This window comes from Mya arenaria, chromosome 5 (assembly GCF_026914265.1).
Source record: "Mya arenaria isolate MELC-2E11 chromosome 5, ASM2691426v1".
NCBI classification, from domain to species: Eukaryota; Metazoa; Mollusca; class Bivalvia; order Myida; family Myidae; genus Mya; species Mya arenaria.
The window spans coordinates 51,603,197-51,618,317 of NC_069126.1; the positions used below are offsets into that span (position 1 = coordinate 51,603,197).

Genomic DNA, 15,121 nt, shown 5'->3' on the forward strand with positions numbered 1-15,121 from the left:
ATAGGAAAACACTCTGATTCCGGCAGAAAAGGAGTCGCTAACCAATACAGTAAGTATGTTACTCTATGATAAAGTATTCTTAAATGTAAACGGATAGTTCACTTTTGTGATGTGAGTATCACCAAACTAATATGTTCTTAAACCTTACCAAAAGAAAAAAATCTGAAATCTTAAAAATATAATCCTTCAAATTTATTCTTTTTTACTAATCACATGAACATGCAAATCCAAAACACCTTTTCGTTATCTTAACATTTTACGTGGTAGTCAACTGCAAAGTATTTTTATTCATCAATAAGAGCTCTTTCTGTAAAAAAAAGGTAAAACACAGGTCTTTTACATAGTTCTCGTCACCATCTGCACTTTTAATGAATTTAGGATTGTTGATCCGATGATGGTAAGACACCCAATTTCAAAGGATCAGGAATAATTGATACGTTTTTAGTTCGAAAGTCTTTAAAGTTTGTAATGGTGACGGATCAGGAAGTCAATGTGATTGTGCGTGTTGCCGTTTGTATTTGATGCACAGTTATTTGTTTAACAAGATTTATATGCACCCGTTTCACCCGTTATCTATCTATCTTTCTACCTCTAACTCAAATGTTTTTGTCTGATCATATCCAAACTTGCAAAAAACTAAATATATATCGACAATGTGTAATTATGTCCACGTGAACTTGCCGTTGAATTGCCATTATTACAAAATTTTATGTAGACGGCGCTTTATTTTCGATCATCGCCAAACTTGAACAGTACCTGTTTTAACAAATTATCACGACCAAATTTTGAAAACCATCTTCGGTTGCGTTTGAGTTATTACCAATAATTTACTTAAGTTACAAACATGTTATATTATCAGCTCTGTAGCTCGATGAACTTTCGTCCGATCATCACCAAACTTGAACAATAAGTTTATTTGCAAAATATCTCGACCAGGTGTAATAACTGCTCACGTCTCCCCCTTTATTTTCCAGTTGAATAGTTCCCTCTGGATTTTGAAAAGATGTTGCCATTTTTCCGCCGGCGGTTCCAGGGCAGCATTTTAAAAGCCTGATATTACATGTTGATATAAGACAAACAATTTGGAACTATAATGAACCAAAAAAAAGAATGTTATTAATTTTTTATTGTATGAACGGCATATTTTAAAAGCACATTTAATAAGCTCGTTTCATAAGCGCATTATCATGCAATTGAATAATTTGTTTTGTATACATAGCCATGTTAAAAGCACACTTTCGTTAAATAATATATATATTTTTTTTATGATTAACATATTTAATTGTTAAGTTTGAATAAACAAGAATCAAAAATACATGTTATTGCAAAAAAAGAAGACAAACATGCATTGTTGAATTATGTTCAATGCATGCATACAATTATCTCAGAGGAATGTTCAATACAAAATAGAAGATTAAGAATGAAACATTACTAAATTGTTATTGTTTCAAAATTTCATCGACAGTCCGCGGCTCTGAGTTATTTCTTTTATTTGCCTAGATGAAGAATGCCTCTATTATTTAGGTGGACTTTTCGTTTTAATTCATGCTATTTTACGTCTGTTTCTTTCTTAATTCGTGTATATAAATCATGTACTACATAATTAAAGTAACGGACACGTCTTAAACTTCGATCACCGGATGAACTGTATACTTGCGAAGTTTCGATTCATGATATTATATTGCAAGCATAACTAAGCAACATTTGTAAGATACAATGTGTTTGGAGAAATAGAAAACTATTAATAGATAGTAGAGAATCGTAGCCCTTCAAGTTATCGCTTTGGTATTTTCAGCAAAATCATAACAGTTTGGATTAACTAAAGTATTTTACTGTAAACTGCTAAAAAGATAATTTTAATAGAAAATACAGAACTAGCTTGCTTATTAAAAACATATGTACACGTGTTATCAACGAAATGACAAGTTTGCATACTCATTTTTCTCACATAGAATCTTTCCTCGATGTTATATGGTAGTACTATAAACCGAGGTTTTAGTTATGACGAATATACGTTAAACGCCTCTACCGGCTGTTTGCGATTTTTCCGTTTTGACATTTTTCTGAAGATTGTTAATTGATCAAACTTTATTGCATTATAATACAAGTGTTTATTTCTGTTTTTGTAAACAGTTGTATCATATACTATTCCGATCGGAATTATCTTCGTAAAATACATTCACACTATTATTCTGTGTTGCCATTTGTGTGTTCCTCGTCACTGTCAGGTAGAGGATCTGCCTTTTTTGTAAGATCTACCTCTGCGTACTCCGTCATGTCGTCTAAACCATGAATCACGAGTTTTTTCTGTCCTTTCGGTGGATTCGGAAACACTAGATCAGCGTAAATGAGTCCATCCTGGTTCACATTTTTCTGAAAGTTAAATCGGTAACATATGCTATAAATGCAGAGGTAATTTATGATGTACTTTGTTCAATTGCGGGATTGCAAGCCGAATAATGTAGTTTGACGAGGTTCTTAAACACAAACAAAGGTAACATAAACACTTTTATTATTCTTAACTTAAGAATTAATGTTTTGCGATTACAAAATTACAGTTTATAACATGCTATATAACGATATCCGTAACTATACGACCATAGGCTATGTTTTAGCGAAAAAGGAAATCTCTTTCTATATCAGACCATTTACATCGATGGTCGTTTATAAATAACAATATAATATCAATGACTTATAAAAGTATATAAAGATTAACTAGTACAACAAATTTATTACTTCCTGTTTTATTGATTCCCTTTGCATATTACAGGAAAAAAATAATCACAATTCTTATTATTTCTTCTATTTATGTAATCTAAAAATAAAAAGATTCGACTTGAAGAAATAAATAAATTAAATATCAACACTTAATATTCTCAACAGAGTCATACGTGAATCATATCACGATGACAAGGGCATAGCGCTTGAAACAAAAGCTAGCATTGTAAACGACGATGTGGACAGCGTTACAACATTCGCATTCGTAAACAGTGGTTATATCAAAAGCCATCCTCAATGAAAACAAGTGACAAAAGCACTGCATAGTTTTCAAATTTTGATAAAATAAGAAATGAAATTATGAGATATTCATTAGGAAAATTATACAAAAAACACTGAACTTATTATCAATATAACGTATCAGCCCGAGCTGTTGGTATGTCTGGACAGGAGGACAGGCTGACGGAGAGATAAAGGAAATATAATAGGGTTTTTAGTACTGCGATTTCATGCGGGAGGTTGTATCCTCCTCGTGAAATCCGAATCAGCTAAATGCACAAGAGTCGAATATGACATTCCGGATAAAAACGCAATACTAATAACCCTTTTATTATATATATATTGTACTGGTTAAATCACTTAAAAGCCACATGTTTTCATAACAAATGTCATTTTAACGACGCACTATTTTGTTTTATGACGTCATTTTAAAATCGCGCAACGATACTTGTTATGACGTGACTTCACAAGAGTGAAATACGGCCGTATTGCACTGGAGTGGAATACGGACTATCGTATTTTGCGATATGTTTTGCGTGTGGATTTATGTAGGGTATTTAATAAATATATTTATAAGAGGTGCAGGAAAATATGGAAATTATCTCAACGCTAACTGAAAAACATTTTGTTCAGCAGCTTGCAACGAATCCAATGGATAAACACCACATACAGTTAGTCAAGTAAGTATATTATTATTAGGTTGTCTGGTAGAGGTTGGTATTTAATGATAATCTGTAATTGTCTTTCTAAAAACTATATATTATTTTACAAATGTAAGGTAACTGGAAATAAATCCTGAACCAGGCAAATGAGCAATGTATCATGTTTGCAGAAGGGAATGATTTAATGATAAATACTGAACCGGCGATTCTAAAAAAAAATGACGGATTTTTACATTTTTTAAAGCAATTTTGGACAAGTGTATTTTGTTTGTAAGTTTCTACATAGGTCTTAATTAAACATGTGACTCCTGGGGCGCGGCCAATTCTTGCCCTATGGGGTATGATATGAGCAAACTTGGTAAGGACACATAATCAATTTTATATACCACATATACAAGCTATATGCCTAGCAGAATTGGAACCTAAGAGTTAATTCCTTATATATTTCTAGTTAAACATGTGACCCCCAGGGTATAGCCAGTTTCTACCCAAGAGGCATAATTTGAAAAAAATGTTAGCTAGCAACTAACCAAGGCTCTATACCAATTGACTAATGGTTAGATCTAGAGGTTACAGACAAAAATTTGTCATTTAAAAGTCTTTGTAAAACTAGTGATTTCTAGGGCGTGGCCATTTTTGACTTAAGCCTAATAATATTTGGAATCTTATAGAGAATCAGTAGTCCACGTTAGAAAATCGAAAACAAAGGTTTTTAAAAAGAAAATCCATTTATAGTTTTACATAAATAACTAACGCACAGTGTGTGACCAGTTTTGATTGAAGGGGCACACTATGAGCAAAACTAGCAAAGAACTAAAAGTCAACTTTTTCAAAGTAAGTCCATAAGTTTTGGGACGAAAAGTGAAAAAAAAATCATTTATAATACTAAGTGGGCGTAGCCATGATACAAACCAGCAGCCGATTGTATAAACGTGGATAAATCCTAACCGGCGGTTATCTTTTGGTTATCTCCCTGGTTTGGTCAAGTTATCCGAAAAGCGATTGTATAAAAATTAAGTTATCCTAACCAGTACGTGATTCGGATAACTTTTGGACAAAATGTAACCGATCTCTGGGAGTATTGTTAACAGACTCATCCAAAACAAAGATGGCGGACCAGACATAAATAAAAGCTCGATTCTCAGCTACTTTCGATGATTTTACAGACGCATGGACTCTGACTAAAAAGAAAACAATTGTATAACATCGATATCCATGATAGTCATGAATTCAAAGGTAAGTCAATTTCTTATTTGTGACCGAATTTATGCATGAAACTTATCCACGAAACCATGGAACAAAAACAGTGACCCCGAGCTGCATTTTGAGAACGATATCGGCCTTGTTAGTGTGTGCATATTATTCCAAAATCTTACACAAGTTACGACACTTGATCGAGACCAACAATTGCTTGCAGATCTCGCCCTTCCTGTTTATAGATAAACCCACGCTGTGAGCACATTTTGTTTCATTTGCACATATTTACAATAAAAATAAACCGCCTGTAAACATAAAGAAAAGTTGACAGCAATGACGTCATTTTCAAGGAATCCTACTCATTCTAAAGTCTATTTCTACAACTTTCTCTTAATACACCCTGGTAGAGGCACCCAGATTATGGCTACCGTTCTGTTGTATGTAATTTAAATGTGTGTCTGACATAAAGGAGTAAATGTAAGCATAATTGTGATTTGAGACCTTACTGTATCCTTCGAATAACATGTCATTGATATAAAGATAGATATATTATTCATCACATATTGTATTAATTTATAATATATTTATGTTTCAGTTGAGTGATTTTACAAGCCAACGTTGGAAGAACCAGTGTTGTTAAATTCTACACAAGTCTGCTAGGAAATGAAACCGACACCAGATATAACACAACAAAAGCAGTGAGATAATACATAGCATTATTTGAAAACATATTCCAAAACATAAAGCAGTATACTCAAAACAGTCATTTGAATAATAGCAAATATATATATTTTTATATATAATATTTGACTTCTTCATAATTTAACTTTCATTAATGAAAATAGACAAAGATATCAAATAATAAAAAAGGAGAAATAATTTATAGGAATTATTACGAATGCCTACCCCACCACATGTTATGGGTACGATATTGAAAATCTGTCTGTTTGTCTGACTGCCTGATGTCAAATACTTTGTCTCGAATTCTTCCCTTACGGGAATATTTTGTCTTAATGATGAATGGTTTGTTGAAAAACAGGGTTTTCTTATAATAAATATGTTAAATAAATATATTATTGTCAGATTCTGTGTAGTTTTGCTGACTTGTTGTTATTTTAATTAATTTGCATGTCTCTTTAACAATAACATTTAAGATTTGATTAATGTAATCTTAAATACATGTGTATGTTGTTTGCATAGTGTTATGAAAATAAAGACAAGAAATTATATTCCATGTCTGTTGATTTTGTGGTCCTGGAAAGTGCAAATGGAAAAATATAATGGTTTATCTAAGGCTATATATTGAATAAGTTAAGTGTGATATAATATTATGCTGAGAGGGATAATTTATAAACTAACATTTGTCTGTTCTGATACCAAAAGTCACCTGAAATATAACTGAGTTTAAAATTAAATAATAATACCCATATACTATTACAGTCAAAATTACTATTTAGAAACACATATAAATCTATACGTTTTGATGTCAACATATTAAAAACATGATAATTATATTCAAAAGGTATCAATAGGAATGGCCCTATACAAAACTTATTTGATTGTTCCAAGAACAGTTCACAGTTGTATAAACGATGTCATTGCAATTTAATTAAAGTGATTTTTTTATTTCGGGTTAGCAGATACAATTTATTGGCAGCTGTTATTCACTTAAAACTTATTATGGTATCTTGATGAAGATTATAACAATGATGTTTGCATGTCCATGCATTATTAGATGCTGAAATATCAAGCCTACTGTGTAAAGTAAAAGTTCAACACCTTTGTTTCCGGAATGAGCTAATCCCTTGAGATGTTGCATGTGTAATATTTATCAAACTATCATTGACAGAAGGAGCTGATACCTTGTTGACAGTTTTTTCAGGTATTTGGTTGAATATTTAACATTTTAATATGTTGGGCAGATTTAATGAAGTTTGTCATTAACTCTGCCGATGCACAGAATTCTATATTGAGGATATATGCACTTGGAACAGGTAAGTGTAATTTTATAACAATGCTACCATGATATATTCCCTTTTCCTTTGTCATATTTCTTTTTCAAATGTTATTACTTTCAATGACATTTAAAAATCAATGACCTTCTCGGGATGTCGTGGTATATGCCCAGAAAGTCAATGATGCTAACAGAAAAATGCGGTAATCATGCTTTGACCGAAACCATGTTTGTCAGTGCATTGTGGGATTGTTTTTGTAAGTTTTGGTTAGGTTAAAGTTGTCCAAATTGGTTGTCTTAGCCATTGCATTTTCTGCGTTTATACAGACGGATAAACGGTTTGGATAAAATGGCCAACTTAGTTAAAATTAACCGCTGGACAACTTAAACCATCAGTTAAATCTTGCCAACGTTTATACAATTGGCCGCTGGTATCTAAGATCTCGCCTTATGGCTTTACTCAAGAATATATTTGGCAACTAGAGTTTTGCATGAACTTTCAAGCAGATTTCAATGGAAACCATCGAAGGTTTAAACCAGTGGTTTAAGAGATGTCGCTTTAGCGAAATATTGACGTACGACGCCGTAGGCCGGACATAGAATGAAACTTATGACTTCCTTCTTAATTAGGCGAGCAACACGTTTAAATGCAATCACAATTTGTCAAGGACTGCAGTTATAGTCCTTACACTATGCATACGTTTGAAAAGCCTTTTATTGAAGTATATGAATGTGCCATGTTCCATTCCTTTCTATATGTATTTTAAAGCCATATACACTGGACAAAAGTGGATATAAAAACGAGTTATTATTATTGCCCTACGTATAATTGCATTTCACGTTTACCTATAGATTATCCAAATTTTGAACTCATTTTCTAAGCCTCTCTACCAAAATACCAAAGAGGTATGACTATTCCATAGTGTAAAACTGCATAGTGCCATCTATTCGAAGTTTCACTTAATTGATAATAACTTCAAGAAGTAAATGCGTTCTGCTCCGGTCAAAAATGATTGGAAAGCAGAAGAGGAAGACGAAAAGGACAAACAAAAAAGAAGAAAAAAGATAGGAAGCATACAAAATTTAGCCTGCCTTCGTTGGAATGAAAATATGTTATTGATCAAAAAAATTATATCCGATTTTGGCCAATCTACAATTTCGGCCGGACAATTCGGCGACTAGGCATATAGATTTATTAGTTTAGACTAGGCAAGGTACGTTTGATATAACAGGGCTAATGAGACTGCGCTTAAAATCATACGAAAATGCTAGTTTTCTTTAGACTTATAATGTCATCCGGGAACTTCTGTTGTACAAAATGAGTTATTTAAGGAAGGCCGAACAGTACTTGGGTAGCTTTTATCTTCCGGATAGTAAGCGGTTATGATGTATTGCATCACTTTGCCTCCAAATTGAATAACACTTTCTTTCGAAATCGTAGCAGACAAAATCAGAAATAGGTGATAGATAAATATACCACTTCCCAAAATTCGTGCCGATCACACTAATGTTGTCGATTGAGTATATCACAATACCTTGATTGTAGATGTTTTTCTGCCGGTCGATTGATATCCACTTGTGCCTACTCCATCACTGTTTTCGTAAATGTCTGCAAAATGTATAATAAGTTAATAATAAAAAAAATTGAAATTAAAAATTAAAAATTAAAAACAATACTATTGCTATCGATGTTAGTGATAGTTTTCGTAAATTTCGTTGGATAATGTTTTGTTATCAGCAATAAGAATAAAGTATGACTTGTAAATTGTCACATAGATTTTAAAGTATGAATTCATCTAGTATTTTTCCCAGATAAACATGCTTAGATTGTGTGCGAGGAGTTTTAAAGCAATCGTTCTGTCTAAGTGTAATGAAATAATGTGCATTCATGTTTTCTAGGGTATGATGACATGACCAAATTTTACTTAATTATTAAATTAAACTCATAATCACAATCTCTACAAGCTATGAAGCAGTAATTTCGTGACGATCACTAAATAGGATTTATTTGGAAATGACGTAGTTTTACTTCAAATAAATGCCTAAAACATCAAATTGATCGAACAAGAATGATCCTAACTAAACAGATTATTCTCGAATGTATCACCTTTTTTTAAAACAAAACAACAAGAGACGTCTGTCGAACAGTATGCCACGTGAGCGCCGCTTTGTCAGAATCATGTGGAATTTTCATAAAGATATGTTTTGATTATTAATTGCTGCACAAAAGCAATGTTTTAAGGAATGTGAAGACATACATTTCAACTTAAAAAAAAAAAAATTGTGAGTGATTATTTAGAAGTGTATGCTTAAATTTTATTTTAACATAAATTGCAAGCGCACAGTGTTACGTTTTTTTGTAAAACCATTCGAAGTTGCTCTTCACTAAATATCTGGGTATGGTAACTTCTTTTTAGCCGTTCAATGTAAACTAGCAAAAGTCCTTAACGGGACCTTCCTAAATGCGAGAGATAATCTGTACGGGGAATGTTTACGTCATACGTTGTTTTTTTACTTTCTTTTCGCGTACAATAGGTTAATGAAAAAACATGCATTTGTTGCAACATGCTTACGAATATATTATTGAACATTTGTTTAATTTGTTTCTGTATATGTTATTTAAATATTTCGACAACAAAAATATATTTGAGTGTCACCATGTTTCATACTAATCAACAATCCCATGTAACACTTTTGAGTTATTTCTGAATAAGAATTAGAATATTTATTGATTTAAGTGTACGAATGTTTTTTTTATTATTTCACGATTGTCTGATAAATAATGAAGCCAAAGAGTAAAAATATAGCTTTGCTCTGATCACGGGTGACATAAAGTAGTATCTTACACTAAAATCAATATAGTTTCTGTTTTTGTATGCTTGAATTGAAGTTTTATTGGTATTTGCATTATGTTTTTTTTAAATACTTTCTTTTTAAAAAGAGTCTTTTCTACGTAGCTACCCGAGGGACGCACCTCACGCAAAGGTTTGGAGGCTGATGACGTAACCATTATTTGACTGAAAATGGCTATTAATCTATAATTTAATCGAATAACGTCGCTTTTTGTGGCATAAATTTTAGTCGACATTTGACAATTCGTCAGCCCTAGATCGTTCATTTGCGACCTACGCACTTGGCCATGAACTTGGTTATACCAGTGACATTATGTTAAGCACGTTTTTGATTTAAACTTTGCCAGGGTGAATTTCTTATGTTTCCTGTGCGGATGAAAAGCTCAGGCCTAGGGCACATGCAAAAACGAGCCGTGTGACCGACTTTGTAGCGTGATTGAGGTCCGGATTTTCATTGTGTACTGGAAACACATGATATGTTCTTGCATGTCTTTGAATTACTAAAAACAAATGGTTGGAAATTAGTGTAAGCATACTGTATTCAACACAAATATCATATATTGCAACATTGAATATCATACTATCATATACATGAGATAGTTCAAATCAGTGCTCGTTCGCAATTTTTTGCGTAGAACGTTAAAGAGACCAGCCCCAGTGCTTAAGAATGCAAATGGTGATTCATAATCATTGTAATCCTTAATAAAAAATGGATTGCGGGTGGTGTAAGCCGGTGCGTCAGTTTAGGTTGCAAATCAGCGGTCGGTTGTTATGTTGTGCGCCAACTGCTAAGGAGACTATCCTCAGAGTTTAATTATACAAATATGGGTGTATAAGCAGTGTCATCCGAAATAAAAATGGCGGTGGGGGGGGGGGGGTAAGCCGGTGCGTCAGTTTAGGTTGCTAATCAGTGGTCGATTGTTATGTTGTGCGTCAACTGCTAAGGAGACTATCTTCAGAGTTTAATTATACAAATATGGCTGTACAAGCAATGTCATCCGAAATAGAAATGGGAGGGGGGGGGGGGGGGGGGGTAAGCGTGTGCAGCAGTTTAGGTTGCATAACAGTGCTCAGTTGTAATGTTGTGCGTCAACTGTTAAGGAAACTATGCTCAGAGTTTTGAAATACAAATGTAGGTGCATTAGAAGCTATAAAGTGAGGAGTGAGGTAAGCATTATCGGCATGTTAGGTTGCAATGTGTTGGGTTATATGTTCAGGGGACTGTCCTCAGTGCTTTAGATTACAATTGTGGGTCCATTAGCAGCTTCATCCGGAGTAAACAAGTGGGGAGTGAGGTAACCATTATTGGAATGTTAGGCTGCAAATCACTGCTCGGTCGCAATGTTGTGGGTAAACTGTTTAGGTGACTATCCTCAGTGCTTGATATAACGAATGTGGGTTCATTAGCAGTGTAATCGAGAATTAGAAAGTGTATATGGTTAAAGCGTTTGCGCCAGTGCTCGGTTACAATGATATGCGTAATAGTTCGAACGTGTTAGAAAAAGAAATATGAATACACATTGAATTTGAAACCGTTTTCCAAGTTTGAGGGTTTGCTTAATGCTACATGGATGTTCAATCATCACGCACTGTCAGAGACCAGCTGATTTCCTTGGAAACATGTCGTTCTCCACATCAAGAATGAAAACCACGCTTGGTTGTTGACAAATATTAGGGAAGGTTGGGTAAACAACAACAAGAGTTAATTAGAATGGGAATTTGTTTAGGACGATCTTACTACAAAATTATACAGTCTTGAAAGATATTAAATAGATCACATAACATCAAATTTATGTTCGATTTCGATTTCGTCTGTGATTTGTGTTGTGCTAATGTAAATGTTTGAATGTCCATTTTCAAGTTCAAGAAAACGTTTGAAAAACTGGAATACTATTTTTACTGCTGTCAATTTAATGATAAAAATCCGTATATCATCCAAAAGCATGAACATAATTATATAAGGTATAGTACGATTTAAAAAAAATATCACAAAACCACAATGCATTGTTGACTGGATAATGTCAAACATGTTGGCACCTAAAACCATTCTTAATCTTGTTCAGTCTTGCGTAAAATTGCGAACAATTGTTGAGTCAAATTTTGTATAATCTTCTTACAAAAACTTTACTTAACTCTTAAAATACCTACATGAAATGACTAATGTATTATGCTTGCTAAATATTGATCATTTAAAATACATACTTGAAGAAACATAACTATTCTGTTTTACGTATATATAAGTCAGTAATGTTGTAGCTATGAGAAATAACACTTTGTTAACGATATATTTCTTTAAGTCATCTTCACTATTTTTTATACTAGAAGATATGTGTCTTTGGGCGCGAATTTGCTTAAACTTAAACTCGTACTACCTTGTTCGCTCGTGTTTTTCTGTCCGGACGTCTTGCCTAGAAAATGAAATAGTAGAATGAATATCAAAAGAGAAAACTTATTAACTTTACGTTCAATGTGCTGACAATTTTATGCACTGAACCGACCCTACAACATGGCTCCACTAAGTTGCCATGTATTATATTATTGCCAACTGTTGAATATGTCCACCAAATGAGAATTTTGATTGACCATCATCAGCAACGTAAAAGCGAGTTGTTCTACTCTTTGATTTAGCATGATCCGTTTGGTGTATGTCGCCATTCATTTTATTTGAAAGGTGAACTAGTCGACGTCAATTATCACTAACTAAAGCAGTTGTAGAGTTGACTGACATTATCTATATTTGAAATATCATCGCTTTTGGTGACATAAACATTTATCCATAATTGTGTCAAATCCAGCAGTTCCTCGGCCAGTGATCGTACATTTGCAACCTACGCACATGGCCATAAACTCTTGCTGATAACAGTGGTTTGATTTATAACAGGTTGGTCGTGTTACCATTACAAGAAAAAAATCATATCATTCCAATGCAAATGAAAATATTAGGCGTAGGGCTGGTGCGAAATCCGGTCACAAAACTTACCGTGTCTTTAAATTATATCAGATTTGAAGTAAAAACATCAAATTGTTTACATTAGTTTAAACATATTGTATTCAACATAATACATATCATACATTATCATAATATTGTAAACATGAAATATTGAGGCGGATTAAAACGAAAGCAGAGCTTATTATGTTTCTCTCCGGTTTGTACATTGTACCAACATGCATGTGTTCGGTGTAATCAGGCGTCATAAAGCGCAATATTTTGTTCAAACTCGTTGTCAAAAATTTCCTAAGATCTATGTATAAATAATATGTGTTTAAATTTACATGTTTGAAATGTCATGAATTAAGTTCCATAAACCTATGTGATTGGCACTTTATAACTGGCGACCCATCTTCAATTTGGTGTAAGATATTTTTCCAACACTGGTTAAATAGTCGGAAACACTTCTACAGTTTGCGAGAAAAGATTCTCTGATGAAGGACATTATCAGGCATCCAAATAAAGTTGTAGGGACCATGATGCCATAAGCTTTAATTTAAATATTAGGTAATATGTTTTTGTCACACGTGATTGCATTGAGCTGAGATCAATTGACGAAGTGTTCTCTTATAACACACTGTCTTATTGAATGTGTTAAAACCTTGCCTAGCATTATGCTCACATCGTGATAATGCTTGGGTTGTCATTACAACATTTTTTACACGTGTAAACATATGCAAATACTCTGGATCTATGGCACTTGCCGATACATAAATTAAGATTTATATGACATTCCTTTATATCAACCGTGACTCAATATGTGCTTTGTTGTGGCTAAAATGTGTCGTTATATCAAAATTATCTCATAAATATATAAAATGGAAACTCAAATAATATCTTTAAATGTTAGAGGTTTAGGCAACATAGGAAAAAGAAAACAAATTTTCGAATGGATTAAAAATAACAATTATGACATTATATTACTGCAGGAAGTACACTGCTCAAAACAAAAAAAAATCAAAATGGAAAGACGAATGGGATGGACCTTGTGTTTTTAGTGGTAACAGTTCAAATAGCATAGGAGTCGCAATTCTTATCAACCCCAAAACCAATTTAAAATTAGTAAATCACATCGAAATTAAAGAAGGTAGACTCCTTACAGTCGACATCATATTAAACGAAAATGAAATTACATTAATTAACATATATGGACCCAATAAGGACGAAACTGATATATTTGATTTGCTACAAACATATTTGTTGGAACATAATGATAAAACATTTATTATTGGTGGGGACTTTAATACTATTCTAAATTGTTCATTGGACAAAAGAAACGGCAAAACAGACACACATAAAAAATGTAGAGATAAAATATTTAACATAATAAACCCTTGTGATGTAGTTGATATATGGCGACTACTCCACCCTTCTAAAATGCAATATACTTGGCATTCAAATTCTAAACCACATATACACTGCCGCCTTGACTATTTCCTTATATCAAGTAATGTTTTAAATTACGTAAAGAAAAGCTTGATTAAACCAGGATTCAAATCTGATCATTCTATCGTCTCAATAACGATAGACGACTTAAAGTGCGACAAAGGTCCAGGATACTTCAAATTAAATAATGCTCTTTTATTAGACAATGAATATAAGACAAAAATTAAGAAATGCATGCAAGAAACAAAACATCACAATGTATCTACTAATCCAAACACTTTATGGGAAATAATAAAAGGTCCAATTAGGAACACAACAATAAAATATGCATCGCATAAAAAAAGAATGCTTAAATCAGAAGAGGAAAGTTTAATTAAAGAAATAAACACTCTAGAATCACATCTTAATATAGCCAATGCCAATATCGACAATATAACTCAATCAATCATACAGAAAAAACAAAGACTCGACGAACTTCGTAGTGAACATATTAATGGTTATATTCTTAGGTCAAAGGCAAAACACGTTGAAAATAATGAAAAGAACACAAAATATTTTGATAACTTAGAGAAGAAACACTCTGAGAGGAAAACAGTATATAAACTTAAAGTAAATGATAAGATTGTATCAGGAGTTAAAAACACATTAATTGAATTAAATTACTCTTTTATAAATGGACATCTAACACCACTTCAAAAACAAGGCATAATAACACTTATTCCAAAACCCGGTAAAAATCTAGAAGACCTTTCCAATTGGAGACCAATCAGTCTATTAAATATTGATTACAAAATAGCAACGAAAGCAATAGCTAATAGAATTAAAAAAGTACTACCTAAAATTATTGATTTTGAGCAAACTGGTTTTATCAAAGAAAGATACATCGGCGAAAATGTTCGACTCATCATAGAAGTTATGCAATATCTTGAAGAAAAACAACAACCTGGACTCCTATTCTTTGCTGACTTTCAAAAAGCAATTGATAGTATTGATCATTCCTTTATACTTGACAGTCTACGATCTTTCAACTTTGGCACAGAGATCATTCAATGGACTAAACTCTTCTATACAGATATTCAAAGTA

General features: G+C 32.8%; 1 protein-coding gene across 5 annotated transcripts in view; it reads right to left on the reverse strand.

Moving 5' to 3' along the window:
* Window positions 1-1,111: 1,111 nt before the first annotated feature.
* The window catches only part of LOC128236302 (carcinoembryonic antigen-related cell adhesion molecule 5-like), a 53,261-nt gene continuing 39,251 nt past the window's right edge, over window positions 1,112-15,121 (reverse strand). For all 5 annotated transcript variants that reach the window (XM_052951195.1, XM_052951193.1, XM_052951191.1 and 2 more), the window contains 3 exons: window positions 12,035-12,070; window positions 8,346-8,419; window positions 1,112-2,373 (listed from right to left, as the gene is read on the reverse strand). In XM_052951195.1, the coding sequence (XP_052807155.1) occupies window positions 2,188-2,373; window positions 8,346-8,419; window positions 12,035-12,070 (296 nt within the window). In that variant the 3' untranslated portion in view covers window positions 1,112-2,187. The remainder of the gene's footprint in view (window positions 2,374-8,345; window positions 8,420-12,034; window positions 12,071-15,121) is intronic.